Source organism: Natrix helvetica (genome assembly GCF_964273705.1).
Source record: "Natrix helvetica genome assembly, chromosome: 6".
Taxonomy (NCBI): Eukaryota; Metazoa; Chordata; class Lepidosauria; order Squamata; family Natricidae; genus Natrix; species Natrix helvetica.
This window is the reverse complement of record NC_138553.1, coordinates 83,753,711-83,771,993: the sequence shown is the minus strand read 5'-3', so window position 1 is coordinate 83,771,993 and position 18,283 is coordinate 83,753,711. Positions and strand designations below refer to the sequence as shown.

General features: G+C 44.9%; 1 protein-coding gene across 2 annotated transcripts in view; it reads right to left on the bottom strand.

Moving 5' to 3' along the window:
- Positions 1–2,145: 2,145 nt before the first annotated feature.
- LMNTD1 (lamin tail domain containing 1) overlaps positions 2,146–18,283 on the bottom strand; it is a 71,130-nt gene continuing 54,992 nt past the window's right edge. For both annotated transcript variants that reach the window (XM_081957563.1, XM_081957564.1), the window contains 7 exons: positions 17,370–17,568; positions 15,461–15,644; positions 12,050–12,169; positions 10,660–10,871; positions 6,809–6,981; positions 3,931–4,022; positions 2,146–2,406 (listed from right to left, as the gene is read on the bottom strand). In XM_081957563.1, the coding sequence (XP_081813689.1) occupies positions 2,386–2,406; positions 3,931–4,022; positions 6,809–6,981; positions 10,660–10,871; positions 12,050–12,169; positions 15,461–15,644; positions 17,370–17,568 (1,001 nt within the window). In that variant the 3' untranslated portion in view covers positions 2,146–2,385. The remainder of the gene's footprint in view (positions 2,407–3,930; positions 4,023–6,808; positions 6,982–10,659; positions 10,872–12,049; positions 12,170–15,460; positions 15,645–17,369; positions 17,569–18,283) is intronic.

The window sequence follows — 18,283 nt, the reverse complement described above, 5'->3', positions numbered from 1 at the left end:
GTGAGGGTTGACATAGAGCCTCTATGGCCAACCACAAAATTGGACTGAATATCTATTTTTCTTTGACTTATAAAATCAATACTGAAAACTTCTGCCCTGGAGACAAATTCCTTGTGTATCCAACCACACTTGGCCAAATAAAGTATTATTCTATTCTGTTCTTTTTCCTATTTTATACTGTCTTGTCCTGTCCTATTTTGTCCCAACTCTACCCTACCTACCCTATTCCATTCCATTCTATTCTACTCCATTCCATATTTTCCATTCCATTCCATTCCCTGTTCTATTCTCTGATCTATTCTATTCCTGTCAACCTGTTTCGCTATTTGCTTTCGGCTGCCATTGAAATGGGGGGGGGGGGGTATTTGGGAGGGGAAGTTTAAGTACAGGAGAGATTGTGAAAAGGGAGTTTTGGTCTCACCGTCTACTGCACATGCTTGGAGACTAGTGCTTGGTGTCGGTCAAGGCCAACAGTCCTGCATACCAACCTGTTGATGCTCCTTGAAGATGGAACTCACATGACACCTAAGGGATTTGCAGATTGGACACTGGGATGAGGGTTACCAGGAGGAGGTGGTTTGGTCACATATTGATATGCATGATTTCGCGCGCTTTTGCCTAAGATCTTGCTTTGCTTAGCTGCTATCTTTTCGTAACCAGTAAAAGTACTCTTAATCCTGCAAAATGGAGTTAAGTGGTTTCTTTCTTGGTTGCTGAAGGAGGCCGGCTTGACATTTCCATTCCATTCCATTCCATTCCATTCCATCCCATTTTCTATTCTATTCTATTCTATTCTATTCTATTCCATTCCATTCCATTCCATTTCATATTTTCCATTCCATTCCATTCCATTCCATTTCATATTTTCCATTCCATTTTCTTTTCCATTCCATTCCATTCCATATTCTATTCTATTCTATTCTATTCTATTCTATTCTATTCTATTCTATTCTATTCTATTCTATTCTATTCTATTCTATTCTATTCTATTCCACTCCATTCCATTCCATTCCATTCCATATTCTATTCTATTCTATTCTATTCTATTCTATTCTATTCTATTCTATTCTATTCTATTCCATTCCACTCCACTCCATTCCATTCCACTCCACTCCACTCCATTCCACTCCATTCCATATTTTCCATTCCATTCCATTCGCCATTGTATCCCATTCCATTCCATTCCAAACCAATATACCTCACAAGGCTTAGCTGTCCTACCAAAGGCTGAGCACCATTATGAAATGGTGTTGGTGTAGGTGGGACCCCAAACACCCCAATTTACAGAAAAGCAAAGTCGATCCGCCTCAACCTCTTCAACTCTTCAGCCCCCTCAGGTAGCAAGATCGGAGCATGGAATCCACTCTGTGGGTTGGTAACTTGAGTGGGAGATCCTATTTGCTGTTTGTTGAGCTACCAAGACCTTCTCATGCTGAACTCACAGCTGACTAGATTGATGATGGATGAACGCCTACTCTGTCAGGTGCAACAGATGCTCTCCTAAATCTGTGAGCATGGCTGTTAAGAGGAAGGAAAAAAACCCAACGGCTTTTCAACAGGAGAGTCCAATCCCATAAGGCAGGGGTGTCCAAACTTGGGAACTTTAAGACTTGTGGACTTCAACTCCCAGAATTCCCCAGCCAGCATGGCTGGCTGGGGAATTCTGGGAGTTGAAGTCCACAAGTCTTAAAGTTCCCAAGTTTGGACACCCCTGCCATAAAGTATTAGCAGAAACAGGGGGAGGTTTGTCAAATTGCTGCAAAACATTTGAAGAGTCACGGACATAAATTATAAGGTTCAGCAATGTCCACCTTCTGCTAGGCATTACACTTAAAAATGGTGCGTTAATCAAAATAATAATAATAATAATAATAATAATAATAATAATAATAATAATAATAATAATAATAATACGATTGTCCTTGGTTCTGCGAACCGGTAGTAAAAAAAAAAAAAAGCTTCCGAGGATCGTCCTTACCGCGTGATCGTTGGAATCATTTCCCCCCTCCTTTTTAACAGCTGAAAGTGAAAAAAAAATGACCACGCCCACCCAGTCACATGACCCCATCCCACCAAGCCACGCCCACAGAACCGGTTGGGGGGGGGAATTTAGATTTCACCACTGCCCCGTTGGTCCGCCTGGAAATCACACGTTCCTCTCTGCCGAACTGTGCGTCAGACTCTCGTGTATATTTTACATTTATTCATTCTGAGGTGCTGAGCGGAGACTCTTCAGACAAAGGGCCACAAGCAGACGTCCTTCCGTTGCGAAGGGAGCCAATCCAGTGTCGGTGATCGCAAGGCCGTTCCTTCCGGTCTGCGTCCCCATTCTCTACCAACGGCGGCTGCTTCCTTCTCCTTTCTTTCATGTCGGTCCATCGTCCGTTACATTGACTTGAGGACAACCTTGGGGGTGGAGAAAAAGCCAAGAGGGCAGCTGAGATGTGTTCTGACTGAGGCTTCCTAAGAGCCTGAAGCAAACTCCTGGTCACGACAAAACACCCTTTTATTCATTGGCTGTGAATTCTGCTCATTCCCATCCAGCCAAGTCTTTCAAGGGAGGATTTACAGTCACAGACCTTATCTCACTTGGAGAACTGCCAGGCTAATATCTGCAAAACTTCACAAGGAGTCTCGGAGAATCACAAACCAATGAAGCGAACTAATGGTCTCCTGCAAACTCCACTCCACTCCCCTTTTGCTCCTCTTTTATTTCCTCTGGGAGGGGCCATTCACCCTCCACCTGTGGCCTTACTCCCGAGTCGACCCCTGTTCTTTAGCTGTTCCCTTCGTCTGGCAACTCTGCGCATGCGCACATTGGGAACAGGCTCCAGCTGTTCTTCTGCCCCACTGATGTCTGACTCCAAAGGCAGCTGATGACTGTTGGACGGCCCTGGCCCCCTCTCTGCCTCCGACTCAGAGCCCTCATCAGAGTCTTCCCCAGACTCCAGGACTGGCTCAGTTTCCTCCCCAACCTCCTCACTGTCTGAGTCTGCTGCCAGCTCCACTGGCCACTGGCGGATAACAACAAGACGGTCTCCTTGAAGGTCTAAAACCAGGGTGTCAAACTCAAGGCCCTGGAAATATCGAAGGACTGTCCTGCAGGGCTTCTGCCAGCAAAAATGGAGCTGGCCTTTTCTCCATTTTCACTGGCAGAAGGCTGCAGGAGGATCCCCTCCAGCCCCACCCAGGCCACCACAAGTTCCCCCAACATAAGTGACGTTGAGCTGGCCACGCTCACCCTGGTGATGTCCATCCTGGCCATGCCCACCCGGCCCCCTGAGGTTAAACACAACCTCAATACAAGTTTGACACCCCTGGTCTAAAACCACCTTTTTGGTCACGCTACGGATGCCATCTTGTTTACAGTGGTGATGGGTGCAGTTTTGGAAGCTCTGAGGAGCCACACAGAGGTCAAATCACCCCAGAGAAAGTCCAACTATCTTGTGGCTAAGAGTCTACACCCAATTGAGGGCATCGACTCAAAGAATCATAGAATCACAGAACTGGAAGGGACCTTGGAGCAGGGGTGAGTTCCTGCCACCATTACTACCGGTTCGATGCCCGAAAAGTTTTGCTCCACGCGCATGAGCATCTCCACCTAGAAAGGTCTGCGCATGCGCACATTAAAAAAGGGAAAAAAATAACAGTTTTTCACTGAAGATAGTTCTGCGCATGTGCAAAAGAGAAAATCAAGATGGCAGCCCCGAGGATAGAACCGGTTCAGGCGTGTATCCGGCCCAGTTCCTACCAACTCGGCCGAATCGGTCCAAACTCACCTCTGCCTTGGAGGTCTTCTAGTCTGCCTTCTCCCTGATTTTAAGCTTCTTGAAAAAAAGGCTTTCAGTGTTTATTTTCCTCTGTAAAATTCCACGTGTAACAACAGGATTTCAATGGAAATCAAACTCACATTCCCCCCCCCCAACTTACCCCAGCTGATCGTGGTGGCTTTATTCGGTTTTTCTTGTACCTGTATGCGGTGGCTAGCTTTACCTTATAACCTTCTCCTAAGTAGGAACTATCTGTAGAGGAAAAATGAAACCTTTCAATGAAATAACATTCAGCATGGCAGATGAGAATTACTTCCTCCCCCTGGTTCTTTTTAAATTAATGTAATAGCAGAGGATAAAATCAAAAATAGTTTGCAAACTTCAAATGCTTAGGCTAACATGGACTTTGGGGTCTTAAAGCTTTCAAAATACAAGTCTCTCTCTCTCTCTCTCTCTCCCTCCCTCCCTCCCTCCCTCCCTCCCTCTTTCCCAAAGGCTCTTATATTTTTCCTTTGGGTTATGAGCATTTTGAGATAATAGACTGACAGACCAGACAGGAAAATAGATACAGACAGACAGACAGCTAGATAGATAGATAGATAGATAGATAGATGGACATATAGATAATACAGGAATATAGATAGATAGATGGATAGATAGAATGATAGATAGAATGATAGATAGATGATAAATAGATTGATAGATAGTTGATAAATAGAAAGATAGATAGATGATAGGATAAATAGAAAGATAGATAGATGATAGATGGATGGATGGATGGATGGATGGATGGATGGAGAGGGAGAGAGATTGACAGATAGATAGACAGATAGGATAGATAGATAGATAGATAGATAGATAGATAGATAGATAGATGATAGGATAGATAGATAGATGATAGATAGATCACCATCACCATCCCGCCAATGAGATGTACACGCCTTTTCCCAAGAGACCCCAGTTCCATAATGGAGCTATAAACCTGCCTCATGGCGACATTAGTTATGCATAGAAAATAAAAAGGTTTTAGCAGCCACATTCCCCCCCCCCCCCCTTTCTGCCTTTCTTCCGGGCAACCTTAGTACGGATAATACATTTCGGACAGAGGTGAATTCCTTCTTGAATAGAAGGGGCTGAAGGGGCTATCGGTCTATTATTGATTCCTGGGGAGAAACACCCACCCCCCATAGGAAAAATAAACCTTGATATGGGCTTGGTCTGTAAATTCATGAGGAAGTCACGACCAACTCAAGTAGTATTTTCAGGAAAGAGAAGAAGAAGGCAGAAGGGAATGGAGGCACTACAAATTTTGGGGTTCAAATGTTTGATCCCAATACATGGGAAGACAAGACACTTTTAAGATAAAAAATAGCATTGTCAGCATTCATATAATCTATTGTCTGTCTGTCTGTCTGTCTGTCTGTCTGTCTGTCTGTCTGTCTGTCTGTCTATCTATCTTCTTCTTCTTCTTCTTCTTCTTCTTCTTCTTCTTCTTCTTCTTCTTCTTCTTCTTCTTCTTCTTCTTCTTCTCCTTCTCCTCCCTTTCCTCCTACTCCATCATCTCTATACTCTATCTATCTATCTATCTATCTATCTATCTATCTATCTATCTATCTATCTATCTATCTATCTATCTATCTATCTATCATCTATCATCTATCTATCATCTATCTATCTATCTATCTATGTATCTATGTATCTATCTATCTATCTATCATCTATCCATCCATCCATCCATCCATCCATCCATCCATCCTCCTCTCGCTGTATCTATCCTCTCTCTCCCTCCCTCCCCTCACCCTCCCTCCCCTCTCTGCATCTATCCATCCATCCATCCATCCTTGTTAAACCCCAAGGGGATCCACATTAACATTTTGCCTTGGGAGCAGAGGCGAGATAGAATTTTAACATTCCCGTACTGTAGATGCAAATACCACTAAGGCCGTCTCAACGTTCACCTAATATTAGGAGGCCTGTTCCATTTGTGCAGTGCACAACGCACAACTCCTTCTCCGGAGACTCCTGGCCTCTCCATATCCCCTTTCTCCTCCTCCGCTTCGATTGTCTCATTCTTTCTTCGTTGAGCGTAGCTGCCTCTATTTCCCAGCGCAAAGCTTTCATCATTCCTACCCGTGGAAATAGATTTACAGGGATGAAACCTGTTTCCTGCATCTTCTCCCGCGACTGGAAGAGGCCACCACAGGAGTGATTGGTAGGCAGGAATGGCAGGTCCCCCCCTTCTCTGCCAAGACTGCATTTCAAAGGACGCTTACGGATTTATGCACTTGTGAGAAATCACACAGTCGTTGTTTTTCAATCTGCGTTCTTGAAAAGTTGCAAGGGAAGGGACCGGGCTGCGGGAGACAGTGTGTGTGTGTGTGTGTGTGTGTGTGTGTGTGTGTGTGTGTGTGTGTTTCCTAAAGCAACCTGAAAGAGCAGCCATATTTTTTGGGTTGTTTTTTTTTTTTTGCATTTCCATCATTCGAGCCACGTTGGGATTCGTGGGCAAGCGAGCCACACTTTTTTGGAGAGGTCCATGTGTGCCTCTGCCAGAGGCCTGAGGCTGGGGAGAAAGAGGGAAGGGGGAGGGGGGGCTTGGTCTGAAATTTCATAGGACGTTTTGCTTCTTTTCAGAATCCTTAGGGAGAATTTCACGGCACCCTTCTCACTGTTAATAGGAGGTGACCTACCATTGCAAGCCATTTTGAAGGAATTGCAAAGTCATGGCAAATAGCAGACTTCACTCCTCCTCCTCTCCCTTTCTTCTTTTCTCCTCCTTCTCCTTTCCCACTTCTCTCTTTCTACTTCCTTCCTTCCTCCTCCTCTCCTTCTTTTCTCCTCCTCTTTTCCCCCTTTCTCCTCCTCCACCTCTTGTCCTTCCTCTCTTCTCCTTCTTTTCTCCTCCTTTTTCCCCTTCTCTCTTTCCTGCTCCTCCCCCTCTCCCTTTCTCCTCCTCTTGTCCTTCCCCTTGTCTCTCTTCCTCCCCCTCCCCCTCCTCAAAGGTCAGTCCAGCTCTCTACAAGTGACTTTAAACTCACCAAGATCAGGAAAAGATTTCACCCCCTGTGTCCTCGTTTGGCTCAGCATGTGGATTTCCTTGCTGCCTGGCGGGAGGGTCCTCCCCAGAGTAAAATGTGGGTGCGTGGGAGAGCTCGGACTTTGGCACCACGAATTCTGAACAGGGCGCCGGATGGGGGGCATCTTTTTTTCCCTATGAAAAGAAAAACCAAAACCAATCAAGGGGAATATTTGGTCCTTGGAACTCTCTGAGCTTCAATATTTTTTTCTTGCAGACGTTTCATGACCCAAGGAGGTAACAGCATCAGTACTAAAAGGGAGGAGGAGGAGGAGGATGAAGAGAGGAGGAGGAGAGAGGAGGAGAAGGAGGAAGAAAAGAAGAAGGAGGAGAACTGTGGGGTCCTTGGTGCTCTCTGAGCTGGGTGGTTTTCTTGCAAACGTTTCCTGACCCAAAGTAAGTAACCTCATCAATGCTAGAAGGGAGGAGGAGGATGAAGAGAGGAGGAGAAGAGGAGGAGGAGGAGGACGGTGTGCTCTCTGGTGCTCTCTGATGGTTCGTTGGATCTACACATCAGGTAAAAAGAACACAAGCTTTGTGGAACAACACATCCTTCATGCCCAGAAATTCACCTCAAAAATAATACAATTCTTGGGAAGGACTTTGTGGAATATGTCCACGTTTGATGTCCTCTTTCCCCAGTTCAAGGTGATTTCTCTGTGTGTGTTTTGTTCACGTGATCCATTTCTAGTTCACATATCGTATGTTCCTTCACGTTTGCTGTGTACACGAAGCAAGAACACATTTTCCTTTCACTCCTTGTTGTGGCTTCTCCAAAGGCCACTTAAAGTGCGAAACAACATCAGAATTCACCCCACTTTCTCTCTCTTTCCACTTTCTGCCTTTTTCTACGTTACCGCTATGGGTATTGCAGGTATTTGCAGATATATATATTGATGCACTTGTTTCTGCATTCTGGAAAGGTGTCAAGCGAGGAGAAATTGTGATATCACAATAGAGAAATCAAAAATTGCACCCACCTACCCTTTTTTTTGTGCCTGTGGAGGTCAGGGAACAAAGAGGAAGAGGATTGAAAGAAAAAGATGTATGTATAGTAAACTATAAATGGACACATTTTCCTGATGTGTTGAACAAGACGTATGAAAGTGACAAGTAGACCGAAAATGTGACAATCTTGTCCCCTGACTGGTTTCCTAGCAACTGGTACTCTGAATATAAGACATGAGATTGAGTTATTAAAGCTGAGAGATACATTCAGCATCCCTCTGATTAATCTACCTTTAACGCCACCTCGAGTGCTTACTATTAAACGTAAGTGATTCCACAACTTAATTGTTTCATTTAAGTACCGTCTCTCCCCTCCTTCTCCTCCTTCTCCTGGAATTAATATCCGTGGGCTGCTGTAGTTTTAATTCTCTTATATAAGATCTATTTCTCCTCACTTTCCTGTGTATTTCCTGGGTCTCCTCTGCTACCCTTTAAATGCTTTAAAAAAAACAACAACCCTGAGATGGGCAACGTATCGCATTTAATTTTTGGAAAGGACTTTGGAGCATAGTTTGCGGGGACAACGTAACAAGGCAAGATGTTGGCTGTGTCAACAGGACTAAACTTCCCTTATAGGCATGGACAAGGTGGGGGGGGGGGGGGTTTCAATCGTGCTGCTATATAGGTACTTATCAACTTGTGGTCAAGGATTTCCATTTCTATGTGAGACAGTGGCTAACAGCATATATAGAGTAGAGTAGAGTAGAGTAGAATATAATAGAGGAGAGGAAAGAAGAGAAGAGAACAGAATGAAGAATAGAATGTAGAGTAGAGTAGAATGGAATGGAATAGAATAGAATAGAGGAGAGGAAAGAAGAGAAAAGAAAAGAAGAGAATAAAATGAAGAACAAAATATAGAGAAGAGAAGAGGAGAATAGAGGAGAGAACAGGAGAAGAGGAGAGAATGGAATGAAGAATACAATATAGAGTAGAGTAGAGTAGAATAGAGGAGAGGAAAGGAGAGAAAAGAAAAGAAGAGAAGAGAATATAATGAAGAATAGAATATAGAGAAGAGAAGAGTAGAATAGAGGAGAGGAGAGAACAGGAGAAGAGAAGAGAACGGAATGAAGAATAGAATATACAGTAGAGTAGAATAGAGGAGAGGAAAGGAGAGAAGAGAACGTAATAAAGAATAGAATATAGAGTAGAGTAGAACAGAACAGAATAGAATGCAGAATAGAACAGAATAGGACATAATTATTTATTGGCCAACTACGATTAGGCACCCAAGGCATTTGTCTCCAGTCCATAAGCTTTCCATTGTTCTTAAACATCAATTTTTTCCCCCTTAAACCTCTCCAAGAGATGGTCTTCGTATAATCGCGCTTAGCACTAGCACTTAGACTATTTATTTATTTATTTATTTATTTATTTATTTATTTATTTATTTATTTATTTATTTATTATTTATTTATTTATTTATTTATTTATTTATTTATTTATTTATTTATTTATTTATTTATTTATTTATTTATTTGAACTTATTAGTCGCCCCCTCTCCCCACAGGGACTCGGGGCGACGTACACAAGCAACAGTCAGCACAGTGTCATACAGAGGAGGTAAAAAATAAATAAATAATTACAATACTCAAAAAGGTTAAAACCCCAATAACATTAATAGTTTAAAAACTAAAATTAACAATTAAAAAATGACCTAGGGGTGGAAAAGTTGTCGAATTATGCCAGGCCGGCTAGCCGAAACAGGTGGGTCTTCAGTTTACTGCGGAAGGAGCTGAGATCGGTTGTTGTTCTAATGTCTGGGGGGAGGTCGTTCCAAAGGGTAGGGCCCGCCACAGAGAAGGACCTACTCCTGGGCACCGCCCTCTGACAATCTCTAGAGGACGGCACCCGGAGGAGACCCTCTCTGTGTGAGCGAATGGGCTGCAGGGATGTATGGGGCAGGACACGATCCCGCAGGTAACTAGGCCCTGTGCCATGGAGCGCTTTGAAGATGGTGACTAACACCTTGAAGCGCACCCGGTAGGCCACAGGAAGCCAGTGCAGCTCGCACAGGAGCGGTGTTATATGGGAGAACCTCGATCTCCCCATAATTACCCGCGCGGCTGCATTCTGGACCAACTGCAGTCTCCGGGTGCACCTCAAGGGGAGCCCCATGTAGAGAGCATTACAGTAGTCCAGGCGAGACGTCACCAGCGCGTGAGTGACTGTGCGCAGGGCCTCCTGGTCAAAAAGGGGTCGCAATTGGCGCACCAGGCGAACCTGGTGGAATGTCCCCCTCGCCACGGCTGCCACATGATCTTCCATAGCCAGCCGGGCATCAAGGAGGACGCCCAAATTGCGTGCCCGTTCCACGGGGGCTAATTGTTCATCCCCGATGGCCAGCGATGGCCATATATACCACTTCACTGTGCTTTTACATCCCCCTCTAAGCGGTTTACAGAGCCAGCCTTTTGCCCCCAACAATCTGGGTCCTCATTTTACCCACCTCGCAAGGATGGAAGGCTGAGTCAACCTTGAGCTGGTCAGGATCGAACTGCTGGCAGTGGGCAGAGTTTAGCCTGCCATACTGCATTCTAACCACTGTGCCATCAGGAAGGAGATTGAGGAAGGAAGGAAGAAAGGAAGGAAGGAAGGAAGGAAGGAAGGAAGGAAGGAAGGAAGGAAGGAAGGAAGGAAGGCTGAGTTGACTTTGAGCCAGTCAGGATTGAACTCCTGACAGAGGGCAGAGTTTAGCCTGCCATGCTGTACTCCAGCCACTGTGCCACCATGGTGCCTATCTAAACCTTACAGAGCAGACGGTTCGATGGAATAGAAATCACGGAGCGCTTCCTTCCTGAACCGCACCTTAGGATGTAATCTGGTTCGGGTTCCGTCAGATGGCTTTGATTGGGCAACCCTTGCCACGTGTCAAACGCTCTGGCTTCCCACGGGTCCTGTTTTGGTTGGACCTTGGCTCTTCTCACGGCCTCCATGGATTTCTTGCTGACTCTCGCATCAGAGTCCATCACCTTCAATGACTTCCTCCTCCAGTTGATGGGCGTGTACCAAGCCACAGCCTAGAAAAGAGACAGGACTGTTCTGAGCCAGCTCCCCAAACACGGCAAACCCCCTGGCGTGAACTCAAGATCCCTTTATTAGGAGCATCAGCGGTCCCGACAAAGTTTCTCTCACAGGCTGACAAGTCTGTCCGTCTGTCCGTCCGTCCAGAAGATGAATAGTTGTCTGCCACATCTATTCATCTCTGCCCCCTGCCTTTTATCCCCAGAGCTAGGGTGGGGCTTTGCTAGCAACGGTGGCTTTTCTGTCCCAAGGACCGGCCCATAGATTTCCACTGCTCTCCTCCCCTCTGCCTTCTGGGCATCCAGGCACTGTAAACCAGCTGTTCCTCCTCTTCCTCATCAGCCACCTCCAGACCTGGGAGCTGTTGACTCTCCATCTGAGGGCTGACAGACCGCTCCATTCCTTCTTCCCCCTCGGAGCTCTCAGGCTGCCTTGATGCTGACCCTGATTCCCACACCACCACCACCACCACCACCACCACCACCACCACCACCACCTCCTCCTCCTCCTCCTCCTCCTCCTCCTCCTCCTCCTCCTCCTCCTCCTCCTCCTCCTCCTCCTCCTCCTCCTCCTCCTCCTCCTCCTCCTCCTCCTCCTCCTCCTCCACCTTGATTTACCTAGGAAGGCCAAGCTGCTATCTGGAATTCTAGCTACCTATAATTTTATTTCTAAGACAAAGAAGGAAAAAAAGGAGATTATTTGGTGACCCTTTTCCTACTCAACCGGAATCTCTGCTTGCCCGATTTGAATGGGAGCTTCTCCTCGTCTTACCACCTTCCGTTGAGTGACCATTCGCAGTTATGACGGTGTTGAAAAAAGGGACTCATGATCGTTTTTCACACTTAATGACTGTGGCAGCATCCCCAAAGTGATCAGACTTCAGATGCTTGACAGCTGACTCATACTTATGACAGCTGTGGCATCCCAGGATCATTTAATCCCACTTTGTGACCTTCTGACCAGCAAAGTCAACGGGGAAGACCGATTCAGTTTACAACCGTGCAGTGGTTCGCTATTATAGCTGTGACAAGAAAAGTCATACAATGGGGCAAAACTCACTTAACGACTGCCTGGCTTAGCAACAGAAATGTTGGGCTCAGTTCTGATCGTAAACCGAGGGCTACCTGCATATCTTAAAAAAGCAAGAACCGAGGGGGACACCCGGAAGAGTCACCTGGCCGGAAGGATGGCAGAGGATGGTGGTGCAGTCAGAGCCAGAATGAAACCTGTCCAGCTCCTTCCAGAGATAATCCGAGGGAGGATTATGGGGCCTGTTAGAATCCATGGACCAGACCTGCAAGAGAGCGCAAGGGAGCATTAAGCCTCACACCCCTGGCCGCCTGAATTTTCCCATAGTCAGAGGAGACTTAGTCTCAAAAATAGTTTTCTTTCTAATCTTTCTCTTTCTTTTCTTTCTTTCTCTTCCCTCCTTCCTTCCTTCCTCCCTTTTATTTCTCTCTTTCTTTTCCTCCCCTCTCCTCCCCTCTCCTTTCTTCTCCCTTCTCTTCTTCTCCCCGTCCTTCTCCCCTTCTCTGCTCTCCTGTCCTTGCCCCTCCCCTCCCATCTCTTCTCCTCCCTCTCCTCTCCTTTCTCTTTCCCTTCCTCCTCTCTTCTCCCATCTCTTTTCGTCTCCCTCTCTTTCTCTCTCCCCTCTTTTCCCTCCCACTCTCTTCTCCCCTCCCCTCCTCTCCCATCTTTTCCTCTTCTCTCCCATCTCTTTTCCTCTCCCCTCCTCTTCCCTCCCCTCTCTCATCTCTTCTCCCACTCCACTCCCCTCTCCCCTCATCACCCCTCCCCTCTCCCTTCTACCCTTTCTCCTTTCCTCTCTCCCCCTCCTCTCCTCTCCCATCTCCTTTCCTCTCCTTCCCTTCCCCTCTCCTCTCTTATCTCTTCTCCTCCCACTCCCCTTCTCTCCCCTCTCCTCTCCCATCTCTTTTCCTCTCCTTCCCCTCTCCTCTCTTATCTCTTCTCCTCCCACTCCCCTTCTCTCCCCTCTCCTCTCTTATCTCTTCTCCTCCCACTCCCCTTCTCTCCCCTCTCCTCTCCCATCTCTTTTCCTCTCCTTCCCCTCTCCTCTCTTATCTCTTCTCCTCCCACTCCCCTTCTCTCCCCTCTCCTCTCCCATCTCTTTTCCTCTCCTTCCCTTCTCCTCTCTTATCTCTTCTCCTCCCACTCCCCTTCTCTCCCCTCTCCTCTCCCCTCCTCTCCCCTCCTCTCCCCTCCTCTCCTCCCCTCGTGTCCCCTCGCCTTCCCTCTTTGCTGGCGCTGTATGGGGATTTTCTACGTACTTTAAATCTTGCACATCGAGCCAGAGAACCTGGATGTCACTTTCAGCAACCCTGCTTCGTGGGACCCCCCGCCCACCCCCCGGAGTTGCAGAAATGGCAGCATCCTTTCTCTAAAACCCCCCACCCCACAGGAAGATTCTGCTCTGGACTCTCAGCAATTCCTTGCAGATGTCCAAGAGTTACAAGCCTTCGCGACTGTTCACAGATCTGAAATATTTCTAGAGCAATATTTGGTGTCAACAACTGAAAGCACCAGATTTGCTTAAAATAATAAGGGTTTTTTTGTTTGTTTGTTGGTGGCCTCTATAATTGGTCCTAATGACTAGCTTTAACATCATGAATGTAAAAAGCATAGCTATAATATCTGGAAGTTGAGCCAGGCAACTGACTTATTTTCTTGTCGATCTGAAACTTGGCGACTTATCTAAGTAACCTCTGTCCCAACAGGTTTGTTAGGGGAGTGTAAAAAGTTAGCACCCGTCCCTCCCCTGGAAGAATTAAATATTTTGAGAAATATTAAAAAAGCAGAATATTATATTTCCCTAAATGAGAAATGGAGAAACATGTTTTTTTTAGAGGCAGGAAGCAGGCTCACTCTTAATAGCCCTCAGCAGACGTCAGCACTTAAGAGATAAAGAGATAGATAGCTCTATTCATAGGCAAAGCAAATACTGCAGGCAGAAATCCATTCATGGCAAGATATTCTGAAATTCCCTGCAGCAAAGCCTGAACAAAGGCTGAGGGATAGGATTAGCCCTCACAAAAAGCATACCAATTAAAATACTGAAGTGATTTCTCTTTTTTATTGTTGTTCTGATTTGCTTTTCTTTTTCTCTCTCTTTCTTTTCTTTTTAGGTAGGTGACATGATTAACGTTAGGTAGGATAGAAAGAAAACTTCTTTTAATAAAAGGGTGACATGATTAAAAGTTAGAATAAGAGATAGAAATAAGAGAAAGGGGGAATATTAGTGTACACACTTTTACATAATACAATAAAAGAAATAACAAGAGAAAACATGGAATAATTAAATAATGACAGACTATAACTTAATATAGTGTGCATTATTATTAGAAATATATGTTGGTTGAATGTAATAACTATGATTGATTCTACTAGTTTTGTTTGTATTAGAATGTATGACACCCAGGTGCCACACTGTTCATGCATTGATACATATATATAAAAAACAAAATTAAAAATTTGAAACAAAATAAGGATTAGCCCTTACTCAAGAGCCAAACCAGAACAAAGCCATGATTAAGCCATAATAGGAATTGCCCAACATCCTTTCAAAACATAAGCCACTTCATTGCATCATCTCAGCAGTCCAAAGTTCAACCAAGCCTGGGAGCTCAGAAAACCTAAAGAGCCAGTTATGGCCCCTACATAACCTCCACAGCAAATAGAATACATGTTCTTGCCCAGGAACAGGAAGCTCAAGTGCAAAGCCCAAGAGAAGGTCTAAATACCCCCCCACTCTCAATTCCATGTGTTCAGCTGCACCAGAACTACAAACATGTGGTCCTCTCCATCAATAAACGGGCCTTCTTTCCAAACAGCCTCCAGCCTCCATTTTGTCTCCAGTGCCGTTCTCTCGGCTTGGAATTGAACCAGATGGATATTTATTCCCACAGGAGTCTGTGTAGACAGAGTTTTGTTGGAATGTGTCAACTCTTTTGTTGGCACATTATTGTTGTTGGGTTATTGAGCCAATGACAGGCAACAACAAGAAAATACGTCCCATTGCTTGACTCAACTTCCAGATCATTCTACTGGGTTGATTGACAACCTTAATCGCCGTCGCTATACTACTTCATTCCGAGCACTTTCTAAGTGGTGCAACTATTTTTATGAACATGTTGTGAGGGAAGGAAGGAGATCGATGATAACACTAGAAGAGTGGGATTGTGCAGTTGTGGCCACTACCTTAATTTTTTTGGACTCCTGGAAGGAAGAAAGGAAGGAAGGAAGGGAGGAGGGAGGGAGGGAAGGAAGGAATACAGAACAACAAAGTTGGAAGGGACCTTGGAGGTCTTCTAGTCCAACCCCCTGCTCAAGCAGGAGAACCTTCTACCATTTCAGACAGGTGGCTGTCCAGTCTCTTCTTGAAACCTCCAGTGATGGAGAAGGAAGGAAGGAAGGAAGGAAGGAAGGAAGGAAGGAAGGAAGGAAGGAAGGAAGGAAGGCACAGATGTTGCCACAACTTGACAGCATATTTAATATTCCATTCTACAGAGTAGAGAATTTTGCATTCCGGTAGTTCTGTAAAATGAACCGTTTTTCATATTTCACTCACCGTCACACAGGATTTCGGCTTCATTCTGATGTTGGGGGGGAATTTAAAAATGGCCTCTGGGTGGCCATTAATATTCTGCTGAAGAGTATAATCTCCAAGGCTTTCTTCTTTCTCAAATGAATCATTGAGTATCTTCACATAATGGCCCCTAAAATGAACTTCAGTAATTTTAAGATCCCCAACACTATTAAAAAAAAGAAGGGAACAAAACTCGGTTAGACAACGCAGCCTTATTGTCTGTCTATTGTCTCTGTCTGTCTATCTGTCAGTCTGTCTGATTGTCCATCCATACATCCACCCATCTCCATCTCCGTCTCCGTCTCCGCCTCCGCCTCCATCTCCATCTCCATCTCCATCCATCCATCCATCCATCCATCCATCCATCCATCCATATCTCTATCTCTCTATCTCTCTCTCTATCTCTCTATCTCTCTATCTCTCTCTCTCTCTCTCTCTCTCTCTCTCTCTATCTATCTATCTATCTCTATATAATATATCTCTCTATCTATCTATCTATCTATCTATCTATCTATCTATCTATCTATCATCTATCTATCTCTATCTAATATCTATCTATCTGTCTGTCTGTCTGTCTGTCTGTCTGTCTCTCTCTCTCTCTCTCTCTCTGTCTGTCTGTCTCTATCTATCTATTTATCTATCTATCTATCATCTATCTATCATCTATCTATCCATCCATCCATCCATCCATCCATCCATCCATCCATATCTCTATCTCTATCGTCTTTGTTGTGTTCACAGAAGACAATTACTCATTGCGCCCAGAGAGAGAAATATCTGCCTTTCCCTAGGATTGAACTCACAGCCTCCTGATTGTGAAGCCTTACCTCTAGACCATCACGCCAATCACTGGGATTATTTATTTAACCATTGATAAGCAAAATCCACCCAACCGCCAAATCTGGTGGCTATCCAGATTTTCACAGTTCAGATTTGGGAACTCAGGTTTACCCTCAAAGGATTTTAAACTGAGTAGGTATCTCATTCACTTTATGCTTCTGTCAGAATATTCATGAACAGGCAGAGGCATGGTAACAGGGTCAGCCAATGAGGCTTCTTTGGAAACAGAAATTTAAGTATGAAGTCTGGGCGTGGCTTAGCTGTATTAAGCTCTGAGCTCTGAAACAAAGCTACTCTGGACTTGTCTGCTGATCTGAACTGAAATGAAACTGTTCTGTATTTTTCGGAGTATAAGATGCACCTTTTTCCCTCAAAAAAGAGGCTGAAAATCTAGGTGAGTCTTACACACTGAATGCAACATTTTTGGCCTCCTGACCCCCCCCCCCCCTTTGCACAAATGGCTGTGCATAGCCTTTAGGAGCCTTGCAGAGTGTTCCGGGGGGCTGGGCAGGGTACAAATGAGCGGAAAACGGTCTGACGTTTGCCCATTTTTGCCCCCCAGCCCCCAGGAGCACTCTATAAGCCTCCTAAAGGCTATGCCTACCCTTTTGTTTGACAAAAATGGGCCTGTTTTCACAAAAAACGGGCCATTTTTGGGAGGTCTGCAGTGCAAAAACTTTTTTTTAAATTTGCCTCTTCAAAATCTTGGTGCATCTTATACTCCGAAAAATACGGTGTGTGTGTGTGTGTGTGTGTGTGTGTGTGTGTGTGTGTGTGTGTCTTGTATATAAATAATTTTCTTATTTAAATCAATCCTGCTGAATCAGTTATCTGTGTGTGCTTTCTGGATTTGATTTTTGCAACAAACTCTGACAAGCTTCCGTTCCACCGCAAAGCTCGGAAGGAACGTCCATCCTGAAGATGAGACATCCGAATTTCTAAACTTTCTCTGCCGCTTTCTCCCAACCCTCTGATCTTCATGGTTTAATAAACAGGATTACTTAGGGGTGGGGTTTTTTTCCCGAAAGAAGGGCAGTGTTCCAAAAACTACCTGGATGATGAAGAACTGTAGTACTCGGCTGGAATTCTGGACTGTTTGGTTTTCTCCATCAGTTCGTTATTGCTCTGCTTAACGTCACCAAACAATGTTCTCATATAATCTTGACCATTTCCTAGTTCTTCTTGGTCAAAGCTGTCAGAGCAAGGAAGGTACTGCTTTTGTGGTAGAGTGCTGCTGGTGCTGGGAGCAACTAAACCAAAGTGAATGAATGAATGAATGAATGAATGAATGAATGAATGAATGAATGAATGAATGAATGCTAGTGAAGGAGAGATCCAACCTAGAACTAAGGAGAAAGCAGTGACAACTATCAACCAATGGAACAGAAGTTGCCACCAGAAGTTGTGGGATCTCCATCACTGGAAGGGTTTAAGAAGAGATTGGACAACCATTTATATGAAGTGGTGCAGGGTTTCCTGCCTAAATAGGGGGCTGGACTAGAAGACCTCCAAGCCCTTCCAACTCTGCTATTCTGTATTCTATTCTGGACAAGAAGTAATGAATGGAAGATTACTAGAAATCCAATCCAGAACTAAGGAGAAATTTCCTGTCAGCGAGAACAATTAACCAGTGGAACAACTTGCCTCCAGAAGTTGTAAATGCTCCAACACTGGAGGGTTTAAGAAGAGATTGGACAAACATCTGTCTGGAATGGTATAGGGCAGGGGTGTCCAAACTTGGGAACTTTAAGACTTGTGGACTTCAACTCCCAGAATTCCCCAGCCAGCATGGCTGGCTGGGGAATTCTGGGAGTTGAAGTCCACAAGTCTTAAAGTTCCTAAGTTTGGACAACCCTGGTATAGGGTCTCCTGCTTGATCATGGGGTTAGACTAGAAGACCTCCAAGGTCCCTTCCAACTCTGCTATTGTGAATACATGAATGAATGAACAAACAAACGAATGAAG